The following is a 22,756-nucleotide window of genomic DNA, read 5'->3' on the forward strand; positions in this document are numbered from 1 at the left end:
AGAGCCCCCCTGTCACACCTGTATTCCAGCCTTTGCTCGAGCCTAGCGTCGCACGTCTCTGACGTGTGTGCCAAATGTCAAGAGTTTCCGAGCATGTTAAGGGACCCCAATTGGCCAATGTGTGCAAAAACAAAAAATCCGAGCAAAAACAATATGGCTTCGCACCATTCGGTGCTCGGGCCCTAATTACACGTACAGTCTTTTTAATTGTAACAACGAATGACCACTTAACATAAAAAAAAATACTATTTTCTCAAAACTTCATTACACAGCATTATTTCACACAAATATATTTATACAAGTTACATGTTTAACCCTTAACAACTATCGTTGACACAAATAATAACAAATGTTTTCACATACCTCAGGCTTTGTTGAAACTCTATTTACTAACAGTTAACTCTCACCCCGAACTCTCAGCTTTTATCCGAAGTGAGATTAGGGGAGGAGCAACTCTGTCCCTCCAAATTCTCAAATTTTGCTAGCACGTCTATTTAACCAATTGTTCATAATTGATCAGCACAAATAGAAATCATGACAGAAAAAAATCCTAGACATGAAATCAATTGCTTCATATATTTAAATATCAAAATTATAAAAATTATAATAAGCTATCTACCGAGCTTTGCTCACTTTACTTTGCACACACGGTAGAAATGCAAACCTTGAATTTAGCTTGTATATCAAGCTGTGTGTGTATGGCTGTGTGTGTGTGTGTGTGTGTAACACACAGAATGGGAGACTACACATTTTTACCTACAAATATTGTTGTGTTTTAAGTGTATGTTGCACATTTTGATGCCTTTATGACAGGGCAATATCATTGAATCTCCAGTCCTTTGATTAATTTCATATATATGTATGTATATTCATGTATATTTTTGCTTTGCAAAATTCGGTTTGAGAGTGTATGATTTAATCACTAATACTTTAGCACGAACAATATTTCCCAACATTGGTTTTACTCTCTTTGATAAAAGACAAAGTGCCTTCGTCAAGGAATCATAAAATCTACATTCTTAAAAATAAATTGGTTATCTACCACAGACATCATGATCTTGCTCTTTCAAATTGCACACCGCGTGCATGCGCATCAATGTTGTAACAGGTACTTGCAGCGTGATCGCATTATTTACCCGTAAACAACTCATTCTAATTTCTGATTGTCTTGTATTTGTCCCGTGTTTGATTTTACGTGGCGCTGAAAAACCACATCAATAGGTATACCGAGAGGGATTTGAAAGCAAACCCCTTCGTATCATTTCTCTAATCGTTCTCGCGGTGCTTTCACGTCATCTGCATGTCAGCTCTTGAAGCCGCTGCAGAAGCTCGAGTACACGTAAAAACTCGTCACAGATTTTGGACGCGTCACAGAACTTCCCTCCGTATGTCTGCGTCCAGTAATTGTATGATGAAGAAACATTATTTTGTTTCACAGCGTGACAAATACAATGTGTGGGTATAAGCGTGTCAACTATCTGACATAAGTGTGTCTCACAAATAGTCCACAATTGACAGACCTGCGCCTCCAACCAATGAAGATACCAATGATTTTGTCAAATGCAACAATTAAACACGTTCAGTGGAAGTGACACATACGGACATTAAAAATACGATAAGGCATACAGTACAAATATAAACTTAATGAAAAACAAATACATTAATTGTTGTGCTACTTGGGTGGCTACAGCTTTGTGCAACATTAGGTTTAAAATTAGTAAATTGTAAAATTACATTTTTCTAAATGGTTCTGTAAAGTTTTTAATTGTTAATAAATAAAAGTACATACGATCAAAGATCGTAAAAATTAAACTTATGCCACAAGGCACTTTAAGTATACTTGCAAGTATATAGACATGGTTTTGAGAAAATGAAATGCATGTAATAGTTCAATTTGTCTATTGACTGTGTAGCTATTGTTTAGCGTTTTAGTGTATGTACACAAAGATAATCTCTTGAATGAAAAGACAAAAATGATTACCATTACACTTTAAATTATATTTCTGATTAAAAACTACACTAAAGTTACTAACTGCCTTATTAACACGGCATTTAGACCAGTGACAAAAATGTAATACTTTAACAATTGTTAATTTGTATCATTTAAATCTTTTATTTAACAAGCAGGATTTATTATTTGTATCCATAAACATGTAACTGCTTAATTTGTTATTACTTTACATTTTGCTCTTTTTAAATCACACAAACAAGATTCATTCATTATAATAAAATCTTCCATTTTATCTCCACTACATTTAAACCATGCAATTTTTCATATACCCAAAAGACTTCAAAAACTCACTTTACAAAACACAAACCCAGAATCACAAAAATATTTATTATATAAAACAACACTATACAATTACAATAACAAACTAAATAAAACTTTCCAAACAGAAATGCAAATATTTTCGGAAGTTCAGTGTGCTGCTTCCTCTGTCACAGTCCTTATGGCACCCTCAACAGACCCTTCCTCCTGCTCAGAGTTAAGGACATTTGAAAATTAAACATATTTTAATTTGCATTCAAATCCACAATAGTAAAAAGTACACTTTACACTGTAACAAAAACATTTGATTATTTACCATTTCTCAACCTCCTTCCTGCTCAGGATTAACAACATCTGAAAATAAAACATACATTTTATTAAGGAAACTTCCATGCATCCACAATATAAAAACAATACACTTTACATTCTAATGAAAACATCCATTATATACAATATATACAGCCTTTGCTGCCCCCAATTCCGTTTCCATGTCGCTTATTTTACGTTTTGCTTTGCTCAGATCTCTTCTTAAAAATTTAATTTCCGAATCCATGCTGGATCCAATGCCAAATCCTAAACAAAAAGAAAAATACATTACACATAAACATTTTGAAAATAAATCATTCGTTCTCCCAAACACAAATATCTAAGTACTTACTGCTACTAAGAGGAACCTTTCTCGAGAAAATTCTTCTCCGTCTACATGGGGAATTTTTTTAGGGCTACTGTAATCCATTTTATCTGAAACAAAATGAAACATCATATAAAATTAAGCATCATATAATAAAATTAAACATCATATAAACAATTGTATTAAGAGTTGAATTTGCAATGCCAACTCACTTTTTCGCATACAGACAAAACCTACCTCCACAAACAACGGCTAAAACACGTAGAGTCGCGATTCAAAGCTAATGCAACTTTTACCTACATTTTTCGAAGCCCGTCTTATAGCACGCAAAGATACACGCCCAGATTTCACATCACGCTTCATTAACCTGTTAGGACACAGACTTTGGGACTCATAGCTGAAAATGCGCTACCTAACTTTAATTGTTAACAGTTTCTGATAAAAAATGTGCTACATACACAATTTAAATATCTTTGGAAAGAAGACACTTTGAGATTTACTGTCAATCATCATAAGTTATAGATCATGAAGTCCCATAGATATACATTTCCTGCATTAAACTTTATTTTTATTTCATATATAAATACATGAAATCAGTCCTGGAGCAATCCAGAAAAGTACTGGGTTGAAAGTCACATGAGTTTATAATTTAAATTTTATGAAGATTTTCATAACAATGAGATTCCTACAAACATTTATCTGAGACTATGTCTGATCCTTTTCTCCTCCCCCTGTTTGAGAAACAGCTGCTAAACTCAGGTGATCATTCATACAGTCTGCATATTAATGAATTGCTGACCATTAAAGGCTTTTGTTATACATGTCTGGGGCCATTAATGTAGATGACCAGGTATCCAGACAAGCTATTGTTTTACAGTCATGACCATTAATTTTGATGTCTGGCCATTCCAATCTCAACAACAACAACAACAACAACAACAACACACACACACACACACACACACACACACACACACACACACACACACACACACACACACACACACACACACACACAAACTTACTTTCCAAGCATTTCTCTTATAAAAACAAACAAGCAATAAAACCAATAAAAGCGTATAAAACTATACATCGATTTGCCTATTGTGAGTCCCGGGTATAGCGCCACCAACAGCCCCCAGGAAGTGTGTCAGTCACAAAGGTGGATTTTTGGACAGCTGCATGCGGTAAACTTTTAAATACGCCTCCTAGGGGATTCATGCAATTGAGACCAGACTTGGCCACCATGACGCAGAGATATTAGAGATGCGAAATTTCTCAAACACCGTTGCCATGGCATCGTGTCAAAGTTTACTTTTATTTCAGGCATATTTAAAGCTTTTGGGGTGCTTAGATTACCTTGAAATTTGACACATACATCACATTTGTCGGCTGTTATGTGTGGACAAAAAGGTCAGACAAAGGTGTGTCTCTTAAGTGGCTCACTAGCGCCCCCGTTTGTCTAAAATGTGGGGTTTCATTTACCTACAGTCCCCAAACAGTCCCCAAATAGTAACAACATAAAATAGCCCACTGATATTTACCCACTTGATGCACTTGCCCACCGTGCATTGTTTTCTGGGAGGCACCGTATAGCGATTAAAAAAACGCCATCGCTGCTTGCAGCTATATTATAGTTTAGTTTTGCACAAAACTATACATCATACATCATGTATACATAACACTGCTCATCACCATGCCCACCATCAGCCCAGCTCACACTGAGACATGGTGGTGGTAGCATCAGGCTGAGACTATTCTTGTCTTTTTGGTTGCATCTCTGACTAATATTCTCCTTATCTGATTATTGAAGATAAAATTTTATCAGAAAGATATAAAGATATTCTGCTTAGAGGTTTTATTTATTTATTCATTTATTTGTTTGTTTGTTTGTTTGTTTATTTAATGAAATAATTTTGTAAACTATTCCTCCTCTCTCCCCACTTCAGTGGGTTCTTGGCTGTTTTCATGACATAATATATCAGTGAAGTCAGTTTCAGTCCCAGTTTGTGACTATAAAATGTTCCAGTAAGGTGAATACTTCTACTTAAATTTAACCCCAGTGCCCAAATAAACAACACACCATACAAACCGGAAGCCGATGCGACAACGTTACTGTTCAAATGAAGGCTGAATAACAAACCGCTGTCTAGTTATTCTGTAGTGCACTAGATTGGACGCAGGTCTATTGTCAGCTGCTATAAATAGTACACAGCGAAAGGAAGTAATAAGCTATTTGGGGTTGAACCCAGTTTTCTCGATTCTATGTTGACTTCCGTTTTGTCGTTCCACGTTTACACTTGAGTCCCTCCACAAGGAAATAGAAATATCACTCCATATGTAAATCCAGTAAAACACTGACTTCTCATCTGGGGGTTTAAAAGGACCGAAGTGTCGGAGGTGTCCAAATGGGGGAAGTCAGGAAGCTGCAGAAGAAATTGAGGCAGATTGAGAACCTGGAGCTTAAAGTTTCTCTCACTTCAGAAGAAGCAGTGAAGGTAGACAAGTCAAACCGAGCATTTGTCTTGGATCCGATGATGTACTCATGCACAGTGATGTGTATGTATGAGCTTAATGCCTACAGAAGAGCCTCCTGGTCTCCTATATTAAATAAGCAATTCCCTAATGAATTTATAATCATCACTGTATGCATATGTAAGGCGTAAAGAAGGGTTTACTGTCACTGATGTAGTAAAGAAAAACAATAACAACACATCATCAAATCAAGAAACTATGCAAAGCTGTGTTACATGACCACAAGAAAGATTTACTGCAGAGATACAAATCCCTGAATATAAGATATATATATATATATATATATATATATATATATATATATATATATATTTAAATATTCTATATAGACTAAAAGGCTACAACCCGGCATTTATTTTATTAAGAGCTATTAAGTAGAAGTGACCCTGAGGATCAGATGAGTTTTAATCCTTCTTGAACTGAACCCCCCCCCCCTTTCCCCAGGGGGTCGTCTCATATTACCTGTTTACCACATTGTCTTCTATTTAATGGCCAAATAATATTTATAGTATAAGTTTTAAAATGAGTAATGTTCAAGTAAAATAATAATAATAATTTAAAAAAGCACAAAATATTAATAAGCTAAAAGATGCACAACCTTGTTATTCGTAATAAAATAATAATGCATTAGTTTATTATTCGTGTAAGTATCATACAGGGTGTACAAGCTTCATATCTTCATATCAATATAATATACATATACATATAATCATTTTTAAATCTTTTAGCATTTTTTAAATTCATTTTTGCAAATTTAATATATGCCCAGAATGTTTCAAATCCTTTTCTTTTTACTAACATGCTGTGAATTAATCACAAATTCTGAGCTAAAATTGATGTGATTGTGATCAATGACTGTTTCTGACATTCTATGAAGAAGCTAGAGATAAAAGATAACAAAATGTCTTGCTGCGTTTGTCGCACAGATCCACATACACTGTTTACTTATTCTCTGTGATTTAACATCAGAGTACACTAGTGTGTGTTTTAGCTCAAAAATAGTAATAACTTTTAGGAAATGATTTTCTGCACCATTAAATGGGAGATGCAGTATTACTCTGCAGTGATATTATCCGACACTGCCTGGAAGCCCTTTCTCTTTTTCCTTATGTCGCATGCTCTCGAACTGGGACTTGCAGAACATCCTCGCTTTCTGTCAGGCAAATTAGATGACGTTTTTTAGGTCATAAAATCAACTAAAATCAATGAATGATCGACTTAGCAATTAGACAAGTATATAGTTATATATGTTCATTATATTCATAAATATGTGAATACAGTTACACTATGTTTAGTAGAGATGTAAATATGGTAAAACCATGTTCATTGGAGACGTAAGTCTGGTTACGCAGTGGTCAATAGAGATCCAAACACAGTTACACTGTTGTTCATTAGATATGTAAATACAGTTACAGTAAGTTTAGTATAGATGTAAATCCAGTCACTATGTTTATTAGATAAGTAAATACAGTTACAGTAAGTTTAGTATAGATGTATGCTAATTAGAGATGCAAATACGGTTCCGCTATGATTATTAGAGATGTACATTCGTTTGCACTATGTTCATTAGAGATGTAACTAATGTAACACTATGTTCATTCATCCATTCGTTAATTTTCTACCGCTTATCCGAACTATTCTCTGGTCACGGGCAGAGATGAAAATACAGTCACACTATATTCATCAGAGATGCAAATCCGGTTGCACTATGGTCGTTTAGATGTACGTAAATACGGTTACACTATGATCATTAGAGATGCTACTGATGTCAAATTATCTGTAAAGTGACACAGGATAGATAAACTTAGATAAACTTTTTGGGGGGGCACTTGACACTTTTAGCATGAGTACACAGCAAAGGAGATGTCAGCCAAGTGGACACTAGATAACCGACTTGTAAAAGGATCATATTGAACAAGATTTCTTTTTTATTAGTGTGTATGTGTATATATATATGTTGTATTTTTGTAGAATAACAAAAAAATGGACATCCTGAGCAGGAGAAAGTCTGGTCCATGCACAATAATTTACTCCTAAAAAATGATCGCATTCTCAGCTAAATTCTTTTCTTCTTAGGCTAAGGCTCAGTAAGACTGTGCGACTGTCTTTTTCTGTACATGCTCTGTGCTTCCTGGAAGTCGCTGACTTGATTTAGCTTATATGCACTGTGTTTACTGAAGGAGTACAACCACATTTGGCTGTATTATTACTCCTGTAAATCTACATTCTGTAACATTATCTAAAAAAAAAAACTGGAGGCAGAAGTACAAAAAAAACCAACAACAACATCTCAATGGTCTCCATGGACACAGAGTTGCAGAAGAACAGTTATTACGCCGATTCATTTTCACCTCCCTGAAGAGCACTTAGAGTTTAAAGGTTTCTTTTTAAGCTCTGTTTATGGGCTACTTCTTAAAACGCTAATGCAAACTGAGAAATGAGGAGACCCGGTGGCTTCCCTTACATTCCCTTGACCACTGTGTTAGTGAAGTGATAAAGCAACAGATTTCTAAACATTTTTTTATTTCTCTTGGAAGTACACAAGGTGGAGCTATGACAGTGATTTAGTCTGTGACAAAGCCTGCGTGAATCATTGCTCGGTTATGCAAATTAATTAGCACTGATTACGTCTGGTACTTTAAATTCTGTGCTTAGAGCAGTTTGGCGCTCCCACGCTTCGATCTAGATCCCACCTGTCTCTGGATGGATCTGGTGAAATGTCGGTAAAGGAGGAAACCTTTTAAACGTCGACTTGTGTCCAAAACTGATAACACAATAATATTTCAGTGTTTATCTAGATCATTGCCTTCTGATGAAGCAATGCACAGGACTGGATAGTCCATAATCAGCATTTAATTTTCACAGTAATAATCGTTTACATGCCGTTTATCTGCAGCACCTTCGGTAGGTTGAATATCAACATCCCGGCACGGGCATACTGTACGTATGTCTCACAGACAGCGATTGCTCGAATGCTTATGTATTCATGTCACGGTCTCTTATCTCTCCCACTAGGCTGTTTGAATAAGATTGATGTATAATAAATAATGAATACAAATTGATATAAACTCTATCAGGAAACGCTTCTATAAACTCTTCAGCCTTTTTCTCTACGGAACGCTGTATAGTACACAACAAGATTAGCCGATTACGATATGTGACCTTTTTTCTTCTCTTTAAATACAATTGTTATAAAAAATTTTAATATTCATATCTTGAATACTTGTGTTATTTTCAAAGGTTATCTTCAAAATGAGTTTATTTATTTATTTAAAGCAGAAAGCGATCTTTTACATTGTAGAATACAGAGTAGAGAAAGTTGGTGTCAGAACCCCTACAACAGAAGAGCAACAGAGAGGACTAAGACTTAACATGAGACGATTCACAAGACTTACATGCACAACGAACACATAATATACCATAAATGGGAACGAAACCTACGTATAACCTAGTAAATATATCGGATAACAACATACAGTATATAGTAGCTAAGTGGTTAAGGCGTTCAGAAGGATCAGAAGGTTATGAGTTTAAATCCCAGCACCGTCAAGCTGTCACTGAGTGCTGGGCCCTTGAGCAAGGCCCTTATCCCTCAACTGCTCAGCTGTATAAATGCGATAAATGTAAGTTGCCCTGAATAAAGGTATCTACCAAATGCTATGAATGTATATGTAATGTACTTCCAAAAATTGTGCAACTCAATAACCGAATAGAATTTCTATAATAACATAAAACCGAATCGATTTGTTTGAAAAACTCTGCGTTAACATACTGCCGAGTCAAGAACGTCAAGTCAAGAACCTTTAATTGTCATTTCAACCGTATACCTGACGCAGTACACCGAAAAAAAAACTTAACAGCGTTCCTAGAGGACATAAAACACAGACCTACAGGAAACAACACAGAAGTAAGAAGTAAATGACACATACTATATAAAGCAAATGTGTGCAGATGTGTTTAAGACGCTCAACGTGTTTAAGAGATTATTATATCCTTATTTATATAGCGCAGTGGTAGATGTTTGAGCATTTGAGGGAAATAGTATTTGATACAGGGGGCACGGTGGCTTAGTGGTTAGCACGTTCGCCTCACACCTCCAGGGTTGGGGGTTCGATTCCCGCCTCCGCCTTGTGTGTGTGGAGTTTGCATGTTCTCCCCGTGCCTCGGGGGGTTCCTCCGGGTACTCCGGTTTCCTCTCCCGGTCCAAAGACATGCATGGTAGGTTGATTGGTATCTCTGGAAAATTGTCCGTAGTGTGTGTGAGTGAATGAGAGTGTGTGTGTGCCCTGCCATGGGATGGCACTCCGTCCAGGGTGTATCCTGCCTTGATGCCCGATGACGCCTGAGATAGGCACAGGCTCCCCGTGACCCGAGGTAGTTCGGATAAGCGGTAGAAAATGAATGAATGAATGAATGAATGAATGTTTCGGGGTTTTTTCTTTCCAGCCAAATTGTGTTGTTCAATGGTTTTTCAAGGGGTTGTTGGGTTGTTAAAATATGTTACTCTTACGTTACGTTACGTTACGTTACTAAACGGAAAGCATATTAAAATGGTATTGTAATAACATACTAATAAATACATGACCTACCATTAAATTCATGGCCTCATGTATCTGACCAAGAGAAAGCACTTGCCAGAAAACCATAATAAAAAGTTCTTACTGCTAACTTTTCCTACTGGATCCCAAATATATGGACACATATTGTATGCCAACAGTAGCAGCTGCATCATGTTCCCAGAAGATAATCTTGGACATGGGTCATTTGTCTCTGTCTAAACAATATCACAGCTTTTCAGTGACCGCAGTATTTATTTATTTTTTAGTCTGAAATACCGGCAAGAAATTCTCAGCTTTTTTTTCGTGGTCACTTGCTCATAAAACTTGCTTTAAAAAAAAAAAAAAAATACAAAATCTGTATGAATTAAACTGGCAGATTATTTTATCCAAAGCAATTTCATTCTTAAGATATTTCACTCTAAGTGATCGGAAACTCCAGTGAACATTATCCTGGGTTATCGTGTTTCACGTTTCACACTTCTGATGCCGTTAACCCTGGTTCTTCGTGATCTCACGTCTCACACTATACGTTATTAATCCTGCGTTCATCCTTCTTACAACCATGATTTGATAAAATCCGCTTACAGATGCTTTAAATAATAACTCGTCTTGCACTTTCACGTAAATGAGAAAAAAAATGTCACCACATAATTCTTTATTAGCTGTTTTAAGCCTCATGGGACACACAAAGGAAAGAAAAACAAAGACAAAAGCCAAAGGGATAAAACTTTTAAACTACTGTTTATGTGTCACACGTCGTTTCTGTGATTGGACAACGTATGTGAAGTACATATGAGGTATATAAAGTGATTGCTGTTTCTGATCGGGTGTCTTTACCACTCATGTAGCTCTAACATTCTGTTCAATTTTCCGATTGAAAAGGCTGCGTATTCATTTTCCAGAACAGCAGCATTTTCTCATATTTTCAGCAGCATTTATGTTCCAGCTGTACCACAATTTCCAGGTTTATACGGTATGAATGCGCTTGTTCTAAAACCTTATTGTTTGTGGATTTGTAAGACGGACGCTCCACCTAATCTAGACCTAACAATGCCTGGATTAAAAAAAAAAAAAAAAAAAAAGAAGTCATTTTGAGGTGAGGTTTTCTGTATGGAGACATTTATTAAACGTTTAAGGAAGGAGTTTGTAAAAGTCAGCAAGTTTTCTGCTACTGGATGATCTTCAGTACAGAAATGATGCATGTTTATAGTCTTATAGTTTACAATCGTGCTCATTGGCTCTAGGTGCTGTTTGTTTTTTTGTCTTATCGACTTAATAAGGGATTTACTGCTTAAACACAGCCCTCCAAAAGTATAGGAACAACCATATATATATTTTTTATTACACTGAAAATTTAATTTAAGGTCAGAAGCTAAATATGAGAATTTTGACAGATCAGACTTTTTTATATTTAAATAAAATAAATATGAAATATTTCACTTTCTTTTGCAATTCTGCTTTTGTTGTACGTTTCCAAGATAAACAAAAGAAATAACCTTGTCCTGAGACTGTAGCTGCTATAAAGCAATCGATAACAGGAGCTTTTTTCTTGCTTGTGGACATTCCACAAACTTCTAGATGGAACTATAAACTTTTAAAAGTGTCACATTTCATCACATCACATGTGAACGAATTAGAATTTACGATTCCCTGTGGCGTAAGAGGAATAAAACACGTTAGGACTTATATGCCATTTTTCAGGGAGGTAACTGTTTGGGTTCATTTCCTATAGCAGTCTGTCATGATTTATTCTTTACATATCAGCAACTCTGCTGTAATTCCAGGCTGATTTAATCAGACGTGCACTCCTTGGTTCTAGCCTACACTCATATGCTTGTGCACACAACCAAATTATTAAAGTCACGTAGGAGCATTAAGAGAAGATTCCTTTTTTTTTTTTTGTTAACGCAGCTGGACTGTGTTTACATTTTTAGTGCTTGATTATACAGCCCAGGAGACATCTACTTCAGATTAAAGCAGGTTCAGCCAAAGGCACTGCACAACATGATGGCAGAAACCTCTAAGGTGCTCAATCTCTGCAAGAAATTGAGTACGGAGTCTCTCTTATGGGGCGTCCAGCAATGTTTAAAATGTCAGTGATGTCAGTCAAGCAAGCAACGGTCAGCTGTGATGATTTATAATGTACGAGAAACAGAGATAAGCCGTAATAAGAACACAGACCACGTTCTTGACACTGTTCAGTTAGTGCTGGTTCCTGGTTTAGTTTTGTAACGTTTCTTCGAGAAACTTTGGTACCCAAGTCACACCATGAGCATGATGATCTTAAAGATACAGATAGACATGATTGATGGTACTGTTGCAAATTATTTTCTGCACAAAATAGATAACAGTATGGATATCAGATCGTGATACCGATCAACTTGTGCAGCGCGCCTTTAAATGTTCAGAAATTCATCATGATATCCAGAAGCTTAGAGGTGCACATTTATTGGCCATTGCTTTACCCCGTATATTCTGTGATTCATACACAGTTTATATGCAAAAATACAAAAAAAAAAAAAAATGCCTGTGATTGCAAACCCATGTCAAAGTGGAAAAATCACATACAGTAGCTTTAATGTTTGACATTAGGTATGACATATTTGTGATGAGATATTTCACATCCATCCTTACACCTCCGTTCCTGCACATTTTTACACACCGTGACAATAATGTGTTTGAACATTTGACAACTGTAGTTCTCAACGCATCTCAGAAGCATCTCAGAACTTATCAAACCTTAAAGAGGCTACAACAGCAGAAGAATGCCTGGGGTTCCATGGCTATCGGCTCAGAAAGAAGCCACAGCTTTGGCTTTTCTCCTCTGAGTTCTCTCCTCTCTCACCACACACCCACAGAGCTGCTTGTGTGAAGTTTTTTGTTTTTTTCGCCATTCTGTGTAAACTCTACAGAGTAAATCTCACGAAATCAACAGTTCCTGAAATTCTCAAACCATATTGCTCATGTCACTGAGATAGTTTTTCTTTTGCAGGCATATGGGTTTTCCTAATAAAGTGGACACTGAGTGTATTTAGTGTTTTTTAATATTTCAGTGCAGCATAAGATCTGCAGCCATGAGAATTGTTTTTTGTTGCTTGATTCTCATTCAACTTAATTGGCATACTGATAATAGAATTCTTTCTTTCTTTCTTTCTTTCTTTCTTTCTTTCTTTCTTTCTTTCTTTCTTTCTTTCTTTCTTTCTTTCTGTTCATCTCTCAGGTCTCAAAGAAGGCAGAGCTTCGCAGCAGATTGGCTGAGCTCCTGCTGCAACTTTCTGGCCTGCAGCAAACCCAATATATTGTGGGCGAAAAGGGGGATAAAATGAAAAGACAAGTGTAAGTGTGAGAAAGACAGAAGTGTGTGTGTGTGTGTGTGTGTGTGTGTGTGTGTGTGTGTGTGTGTGTGTGTGTGTGTGTGTGTGTGTGTGTATGTGTTTAAGACAAAAGTGTGTGAATTGTACTTCCTGATGCCCACAGCTATTTCTTCTCTGAAAAGTTTTATTGGTGGTCCACAGAGTCTTACTCCCTATATGTTGTGATGTGTCTTCTGACAAAGTTATCTAAAGGACACACACATACACACACACACACACACACACACACACACACACACACACACACACACACACACCAACACCCACAGGTTTCTGACCTTCCATGCCTGAATGTAATGTTCTGTAATAGTCTGGCTTCTCATCCTTTGTGCATTCATGCCTCATGCGCACTGATCCCAGGACATGAATGAAGATGAGTGAAGATGAATGAATGACTGAATGTTGTTTTATTCTATTTGCCGGCCACAGAGAGAGCGGAACCGAGCATCACGCTGATCACACTCCGGCGGTGAAGCTAGCACGTGAAGACCACCAGGAGACAGAGGATAAGACAAAAAGTGGAGCTGAGCGGGAGATAAAAGAGAGAGAGGGTGGAGGACAAAGGCAGAAGCTCCCAGACTCAGGTCAAACACACTGCTCTATTCATTCCTGCTCATACATATGAAAGCACCTCATCTCTCACTCTGATGTGTCCGTTTTCAATTCTACCATGTGATTTTATTTATTTATTTATTTATTTATTTATTTATTTATTTTTTAATTCCATTGTTCTATACTAAAAAAATTCAGGCATCATTAATACTGGATACTAGCATCCATATTTTGGTTCCAGATGCTGAATTTTCATCTCTTAAAGCATTGTGGGAAAAGGCCAAGTTTCGCCTCAGGACTCTAAAAGGTCACAGTGACATCATCACTTGCGTAGCTGCCGTGGACAACCTCGTGATTTCTGGAAGGTACTGGAAGTTTTTTTTTTTTTTTAGTCCACGAGTAAATTTATAGGATTTGTCACTTGAAAAGAGTTTGAAATCACAGCTTAATGCTATATCCTTTCCAAGTCGTGATACCACGGTGAAGGTGTGGCACGTTCCCACGGCAACAGAGCAGCGCAATCTCGGAGGTCACAGCGGTGGCGTCACATGTCTTAGTACACCACCTGCAGAATACTGCAGGAAATTAGGTACACACACACACACACACACACACACACACACACACACACACACACACACACACACACACACACACACAGAGGCCTACATACACACATAAAATTATAATTGATGTTTACCTTTCTCCTTTATTATAACCCCATACAATGAACATTTTTTTCCATTTTCTTTATTTAATCGTGCTCTTTGGCAAATTGCCCATTCTCTCTCTCTCTCTCTCTCTCTCTCTCTCTCTCTCTCTCTCTCTCTCTCTCTCTCTCTCTCTCTCTCTCTCTCTCTATCTCTGTATGTCACTATGTCTCGCTCTCTAGCATCTGCTCTGCATCTGTCTGAGAAGGAAAGGTTTATCATAAGTGGCTCCACCGACTGCTGTGTACGGATATGGACTCTGAGCTCTGGTGAGTCACGCTCTCACCGTTCTTAATCCCATCGATAAATCCGGACCTCGATCTCCACATGAATCATACCTCCCATGCACTCAACAGTTGCCTGGTTACACACTAGATCATGTTTTTGTTTTGTTTTGTCTTTTTTATTATTATTATTATTATTATTATTATTATTATTATTATTATTATTATTGATACATTGTTTTCATGATGTTATGAAGTTATTACGATATGAAAATTGTATGCTAACATCTGCCTGTTAGGGATGTGGCTTCTGCCTCATGTTTAGCATTCGGGTTTCTGTTGAAGTTAATGAATAGATATTTGTTTAACTGATTGGAAACGGGATGAAAGGGCATTTTTTTAATAGGGCATAATCAGTTATTATTATCCACCGCTGTGAAACGTTCCTCCCGTGGGTGGCGGCACATGGGTTTATTTAGAAAGTTTGATCGACTTAAGAGTAATAAATTGAAATTAGGAACAGAAATTTAAAAATGTGCAGCCTGTAGCTTTAACGTGGAGTCGGAATCGGTTTATAAAAAAGTTCAAACTACCACAGAGCTGCCACAGAGGGTGCAAAGCATTTTGATTCGCAAACAAGATACATACAAATAACACTGGAGCATTAGAACAATTCACGGTAGTGATGCTGATGAAGTTCCTAATAAAATTTCACTACGGAAATTTCCACGTCATATTTAAATAAACCGTTGAACTATATTCCATTAGATTTGCAAAACTAGTGTAGACACAGAAATGAATAGACTTATCTGTCAGCCCAAGGTAGCCGATCTTCTATCTAACTCCATTTAAGACATCTAATACTAACACTGAATGCCATCGGAAATGTTCTTATTAAGCCTTTTATCAAGCAGCATGTGGAAGTAAAGAACGCTGACTCTGGACGTGGCTTCTTCTATACATACACACAACATCTGTGCTGCTGTTTTTATCGAAATATTGACAGATGGAGTCTTTTTTTTTCCTTCACATTGACGTGCGAGTTAATGAATGTCTGGGTATTAATGTCAGTGCTGGAATGTTCCGACGGTTAAAACGGTTCATTTCGAAAGCACTTGCATATCCTTAATGCCTGTGTAGTAAATTAAGACCAGATGTATTTACAGTCGACAGTGATAAATATCTATCTATGTATGTATATATATATATACTGTATATCTAAATGAAATATGAATCATAACCTGCTGTGTGTCTGTCTCCTTGCCAGGCCAGTGTGTGAAATCAATCTACACTTACAATGCAGTCACAAGCCTGTGCTTTATAGCGGAGTGGAAGGGCTACATTGTGACAGGCTCAGGTGAGAGTGCTTTATACTGTATGTGAGAGTGTATAGAAGTGTGATGTGTGTAGCGGGAGAACCGTGTGTGAGAATCTGTACATGCATATTGCTATTAAGAAACAATATATTCGCCGATCGGCCATAATATTAAAACCGCTGACAGGTGAAGTGAGTACCGTCGATTATCTTGTTACAATGGCACCTGGCAAGCGGTGGGTTCTATTAGACAGCAAGTGAAGCTCAAGTCTCAAGTATCCAGCAGGAAGCAGTTCAGGAGCAGGAAAAATCTGCAAGTTTAAGGATCTGAGCAATGTCGACAAGAGCCGAATTGCGATGGCTAGATGAAAGAGTCAGAGCTTCGTAATAGTAGCAGGTCATTTGGGGTGTTTCCGGTATGCAGTGGTTAGTACCTACAAAAACAGCTGCAAGAAAGAACATCCACAGGGTCATGAGCTCAAAAATCTCACTGAAGCAGAGAGGGATAACGTCTAGCCCGTCTGTTCCAACCCCACAGGTGAGCTACTATAGCACAAATTGCTGAGAAAGTGACTGCTGGCTATTATAGAAAGGTGTCAGAACACACGGTGTATCATAGCTTGCTGTGTGTGTACACAAACGTGTACACAAACCAGGCAGAGTGACTATGCTCTGGGCAATGTTCTGCTAGGAAAGCTTGGCTTCTGGCATTCATGTGGATGTTACTTTGACACGTACCACCTACCTAAACATTGTTGCAGACCATGTACACTGCTTCATGGTAACAGTATCCCCTAACGACATTGCTCTTGCAGCAGGATAACACTCCGTGCCACAGTGCAAAAAACAGTTCAGGTATGGTTTGAGGAACATGACAAAGAGTTCTTGGTTTGTCCTGGCCTCCAAATTTCTCAGATCTCAGTCTGATCGAGCATCTGTGGGATTTGCTGGACAAACAAGTCTGATCCATGGAAGTGCCACATCGCAACTTACAGGAATTAAAGGATCTGCTGCTAAAGACTTGTGGAGTCCATGCCTTGATGGCTAGAACTGTTTTAGTTTGGAACTGTTTACACTGTTTTGGTTTAGAACTTTTTAGATCGGCACAATACTTTGCAGATGGTTTTAATGTTCTAGCTGATTGGCGTATTTGGGAACAGGGTTATACATATGAATCAGTGTATTTAATGAGTTGGTGTGTTTAAAGGGGAAGATAGTATGTATATATGTGTATATGAACATACAGTCTGAATATATGGATGTATATGTATATATATATACATTAAATGAGTGTATAGAATGGAATGTGTGTATATAGTTGAATGTGTGTAGAGAATGGAATGTGTGTATAGTTGTGGGTGAATGAGTGTATAGAATGGAATGTGTGTATACAGCTGAATGTGTGTAGAGAATGGAATGTGTGTATAGTTGGGAGTAAATGAGTGTATAGAATGGAATGTGTGTATAGTTGTGGGTGAATGAGTGTATAGAATGGAATGTGTGTATAGTTGTGGGTGAATGAGTGTATAGAATGGAATGTGTGTATAGTTGTGGGTGAATGAGTTTATAGAATGGAATGTGTGTATAGTTGTGGGTGAATGAGTGTATAGAATGGAATGTGTGTATACAGTTGAATGTGTGTAGAGAATGGAATGTGTGTATAGTTGGGAGTAAATGAGTGTATAGAATAGAATGTGTGTATAGTTGTGGGTGAATGAGTGTATAGAATGGAATGTGTGTATAGTTGTGGGTGAATGAGTGTATAGAATGGAATGTGTGTATAGTTGTGGGTGAATGAGTGTATAGAATGGAATGTGTGTATAGTTGTGGGTGAATGAGTTTATAGAATGGAATGTGTGTATAGTTGTGGGTGAATGAGTTTATAGAATGGAATGTGTGTATAGTTGTGGGTGAATGAGTTTATAGAATGGAATGTGTGTATAGTTGTGGGTGAATGAGTGTATAGAATGGAATGTGTGTATACAGTTGAATGTGTGTAGAGAATGGAATGTGTGTATAGTTGGGAGTAAATGAGTGTATAGAATGGAATGTGTGTATAGTTGTGGGTGAATGAGTGTATAGAATGGAATGTGTGTATAGTTGTGGGTGAATGAGTGTATAGAATGGAATGTGTGTATAGTTGTGGGTGAATGAGTTTATAGAATGGAATGTGTGTATAGTTGTGGGTGAATGAGTGTATAGAATGGAATGTGTGTATAGTTGTGGGTGAATGAGTTTATAGAATGGAATGTGTGTATAGTTGTGGGTGAATGAGTTTATAGAATGGAATGTGTGTATAGTTGTGGGTGAATGAGTGTATAGAATGGAATGTGTGTATACAGTTGAATGTGTGTAGAGAATGGAACGTGTGTATAGTTGTGCATAATGTGAATGTGTGTCTGAGATTGCATAGATTGTATAGATGAGTGGGCGTGTATAGCTTTGTGTGTATGCTCGGTCAGTATTTGCGTATGAGTCAGCAGTGGCTCTGGGGTTGTGTGACAGATGCTGGGAAGCTGCAGGTGTGGGACTGGATCTCTCAGGAGAACCGTCAATCAGTCAAAGTGCACCTGGATGCTGTCACGACACTACAGGTGGGTGGGTGCCATGGCAACAGTGCCTTGTCTAACACAAAGCCTCCGTGTTTAAGTGGCATCAACTCAGCACATTTTATCACATTTTTATCACATTTTAATATTCAGCTTCCATGCTTCAATGCCAAAGCCAAATATGAATACTATTCTTCTGAGACTGTCCAAACGTTCAAGCCCTGTCTTGCTTGATGTGTTTATTATTACTGTTATTTGTCTTTTATACATCAGAAAGTGAAAGCCACTATCTACTGAATAATAATAATAATAATAATAATAATAATAATAATAATAATAATAATAATAATAATAAACACAATGTGAATTTAAGTGCATTTAAAAAATGTATTTATCTTCTTTCCCATACTGTGGTCAGGATTCTTTTAGGTATCAAGATATTATGCTAAAGTTACTCTGCAGGGTTAATGGAAGGAGAGCTGGAATTAATACATACACTCTGTGATTTGATCTGTAATTCATCCATTTTCAACAAAAGTGTTATTCCGTATATATATTTAAATAAACTAGACCTGACTTGGCCTTGCTCAGGAAAGTCGTGGTTAGAAATGAAATGTAATCAGTAGCAAACGCTGCACATCATATTTACATGGCTGTGGAAATGCTGGAAGTAATTTGTAGAAATCATCCAGGCTATTCGGAAAGAGTCATCAAGGCTCTGTTTGATCAAACACAACCTTGAATGAGTGTACAGGTTTCATTTATTGTGAGAATTCAACAGCGTTTCTGTTTCTTTGTAGTAAAACTAGCGGTATTAATAGACACACTAGTAACAGAAATAGCAGGAGTAGCAGAAGTAATAAAAACAGTAGACAGGAGTAGCAGTAGTAACAGTAGTTATTAGTAGTCGTATTAGTAGAAGTACTGTAAGTGTATTGGTAGAATAAATAGCAGTAGTAGAAGAAGCAACAGCTCTAGTTGGAGTAGTAGTCGTAGTAGTAGTAGTAGCTTTGGTAGTAGCAGAGTTAGAAGTAATTGTATTAGTAGCATAAATAGCATTCATACAAGAAGTAGCAGATCTAGAAGGAGTACTAGTAAGTGTAATAGTAGTAGTAGTAGCAATAGTAGTGGTAGCAGCTCTAATAGGACTACTACTAGTAGACGCAACTGTATTAGTAGCATTAATAGCAGTAGTAGAAGAAGTAGCACATCTAGTAAGATTAGTAGTAGCAGTAATAGTAGTGGTAGTAGTAATTGTAATCTCTGTGTCTTCTCAGTCTCAGGGTCCTCTGGTGTTCAGTGGCTCGACCGACGGGAGCGTGTGTGTATGGGAGGTGTGTGATGGAGCAGCAAATCCACTAAACCAGATTCAGGACTGGGGGTCAGAGGTGACTGGCTGCAGCAGGATCGATGATGTCACTGGGAGGCTGAGACTGAGTGCCCGAGGCGACCACACGTTCCTGGCCAATGGAAGATCCACTATCCGTGTGCTCAATTGGAAAACAGGTCTAAACTCCAGGAATAACATGTTACACACACTCGGTGCAACAGACAGTGTAGATAATCAACACTGTTTGTATCATTTACACTGCGTTAATATACAACTGAGATTTCTGTTGTGCCTTGGCCAAACGTGATATACACGGTTCCCCTCGTTTTAAGACATGTCTGTTATCCCAAGCTGAGCTTTAAATGATTCTAAAGGAGCTAAAAACATAAGGGAAGTTTATAGCCTTCAGGTTAGCACTGTACAAACCGAATGCCTACATCATCACAAATTTGCATGTAATAACAAGCAGAAAAAGTTCATGTAATAAAAAAAAAAAAAAACACACATTTTTGAGCTATATCATCAGCTGAATCATGTCTAATATACAATTATGCCTTCAAACACTGGAAATCTGCTGTACCTCCTACCTGAGTCTGCTGAGATGAAAAATCTGATTCTGACTTCAAACTTGCTGGCACTACAGTTTTCAGCTCGGCGACATCTCTTTGTCCTTTTTTTTTTTTTTTTAAATAGATAACAGCATCTCATACAGTGTCACAAACCACATCAGCAATTCTATCTAAGATTACTTAACACGGTTTCAGGAACGTTTTAATAATTGAAACTGGTAACTACAACCTTCTTTAAATAAAAATGACAATAAACACAATAAAATAAGATTTTGAAGATAACTGAATAAAAATGAAATTTTAACATCACTCTCCTGGTTCACAGGTGAGCGTATGTAGCTAACTACTCTAGCTAAACATGACTGTTAACGTAAATGTTTACTTTATCATGCTAGCAGCTTCACATACTAGCATGTTGTCTAGTTAAGAAACTAGCCTGCTAGCAAACCTGTGCTTCGTTTAAAGCATATGTGCTGCACAAATTGTCAAAGATAACCATTGTAATGTGTTTATTTTAAGGAGTTAATCTAGACTTTTTATTATAACTGCATATGTTTCCTGCTAGGTTTGCAGCAGCTGACTAGCTGAATTAATATGCTAAAAAAAAAATGTTTTATGTGCTGAAAACGGGGCCACACGTCTTCTCCGGCGATATTAGAAGCCAGCTCGTATTATCATTAAGGTATCAGTTTAAATGGATAATATTTGTTTTATTCCAAATAACTGGAGGATCGTCAGACGAGCTGCAGTAAGTATCCTGTTAAGCTTTCAGTTCACACGCTTCCCATTAGCATCTCCTTCCATAAACGGCCTCTTTTAATCTGCCTGGCCGAATCCTGCTGCGTTCAGTATTTTGTCCTCCACAATAGACCCACGTTTGTTCCCTGACCTAAGGCTATGTAATGGATTTATTAATGGAAGGCGTCATGGCTCTGGATGCTTGCTTTCAGCAATGCCACATCTGATGCACTGTAAGTGCCAGTGGCTTAGAGAACACAGGCAGAGAAAAGAAAGAAAGAAGGAAGCTCTTTGCTCGAGGCCAGCAGGGTTTTTCAACGAGGCTTTCCTTTTAATCTCCTTTCTCTGGAATCGGGGAATATTTTTTCTGTAGAATGATATTATTCCAAAACCTGCAAACAGTACTACCAGATAAATCAGAGCTGCTCACAGGAATGTGTGCAGTGTAATGTGATGATCTAATTGAGAAGGCAAAGCGTGGTAATGATGCCAGTTCATCATTTCATGTGCTGCAGGAGCACATGTGGTTTTGAAGTGATACATTAAAGATGGGGGAGAAATAAAAACCCTTAGCAGTGCTAAGAAACCATTTATACTACAGAGACAAATTATGCCAGTCTCAAGACAGTGACTCCATTTTGTTCTTAATTTACATTACGTTTAGTATATGATCGATCTGTGAGCTTAGTTTCAACTGATAATATGTTTGATTTTCTTCTCTCATCTTTCTTAGGCACAATGAGGCGACTGACCAATCACAGCAGTACTGCTGGTGTCACGGATTGTGTCAATCAAATACCAGGGCTTCTAGTTGCCTCATGCTTTGACCTCACCAGCGGAGAGAATACTCTGAACTGTAAGTGAGAATCCTCTTGATATACTTCGTATGTTAATTTGAACAGTTTAACATTATTATCTATCATGCCACAGCTAAATGTCTAAGAAACACACCGGTCATGTTCTCATTACATGGCTGTTTTGTGAAGTGCTTTCTATACAAACTTTAAATATTAGATTTGCAAATGCAACATTTTTTTTTGCTTGGCAAGCAAACATAATTGCTGCAGATTTGTCAGCTGCATATTCATCCCAAAAGTGTTCTAGTGGTAGTTCGTTAACTCACTGTCAATGTTCACGGATCAGTTTGACACGACTTGTACTTTGCCACATTGTTCATTAAGACGGTAGACGCCGTTAAAATATTGGAGATTTATGGTTTTAAAGAGATGCACAGGATTTGAAACCGTAATTCACACAGGATGTGGCGTTCCAACAATTGATGTGAAGGGTCCCAGTGTGTACCAATTAAACCACACCATTACACCCCCTCCACCAGGCTGGACTGGAGACATAAACCAGGTCGGGTCCATGGATTCAAACTGTTGCTGCCAAATTCTGATC

The 22,756-nt window shown here is 37.4% G+C and overlaps 1 protein-coding gene and 1 long non-coding RNA gene across 10 annotated transcripts; one reads left to right on the plus strand and one right to left on the minus strand.

The window, feature by feature from the left end:
• Positions 1-2,176: 2,176 nt before the first annotated feature.
• On the minus strand, positions 2,177-5,151 carry LOC113643750. 8 transcript variants are annotated; one of them, XR_007140084.1, is made up of 5 exons: positions 4,993-5,151; positions 2,928-3,010; positions 2,774-2,842; positions 2,586-2,623; positions 2,177-2,479 (listed from the first exon to the last, which is right to left on the minus strand). It is a non-coding gene; the product is annotated as an uncharacterized LOC113643750 (long non-coding RNA). The 8 variants fall into 8 exon arrangements; XR_007140083.1 differs by having other exon boundaries at positions 4,984-5,151; XR_007140086.1 differs by lacking the exon at positions 4,993-5,151 and adding an exon at positions 3,926-4,341.
• A 20-nt stretch (positions 5,152-5,171) lies between these two features.
• On the plus strand, positions 5,172-22,238 carry si:ch211-154o6.3 (uncharacterized protein LOC563854 homolog). 2 transcript variants are annotated; one of them, XM_047810842.1, is made up of 10 exons: positions 5,172-5,398; positions 13,215-13,330; positions 13,798-13,952; positions 14,162-14,285; positions 14,388-14,509; positions 14,813-14,899; positions 16,122-16,211; positions 18,675-18,763; positions 19,996-20,224; positions 22,089-22,238. In XM_047810842.1, exons 1-10 carry the CDS (start codon positions 5,309-5,311, stop codon positions 22,217-22,219), a joined length of 1,233 nt encoding a protein of 410 aa, XP_047666798.1. In that variant the 5' UTR covers positions 5,172-5,308; the 3' UTR covers positions 22,220-22,238. The 2 variants fall into 2 exon arrangements, with proteins under 2 accessions (XP_047666798.1, XP_047666799.1); XM_047810843.1 differs by having other exon boundaries at positions 14,186-14,285.
• The last annotated feature ends 518 nt before the right edge of the window (positions 22,239-22,756 follow it).

Source organism: Tachysurus fulvidraco, chromosome 3 (assembly GCF_022655615.1).
Source record: "Tachysurus fulvidraco isolate hzauxx_2018 chromosome 3, HZAU_PFXX_2.0, whole genome shotgun sequence".
NCBI classification, from domain to species: Eukaryota; Metazoa; Chordata; class Actinopteri; order Siluriformes; family Bagridae; genus Tachysurus; species Tachysurus fulvidraco.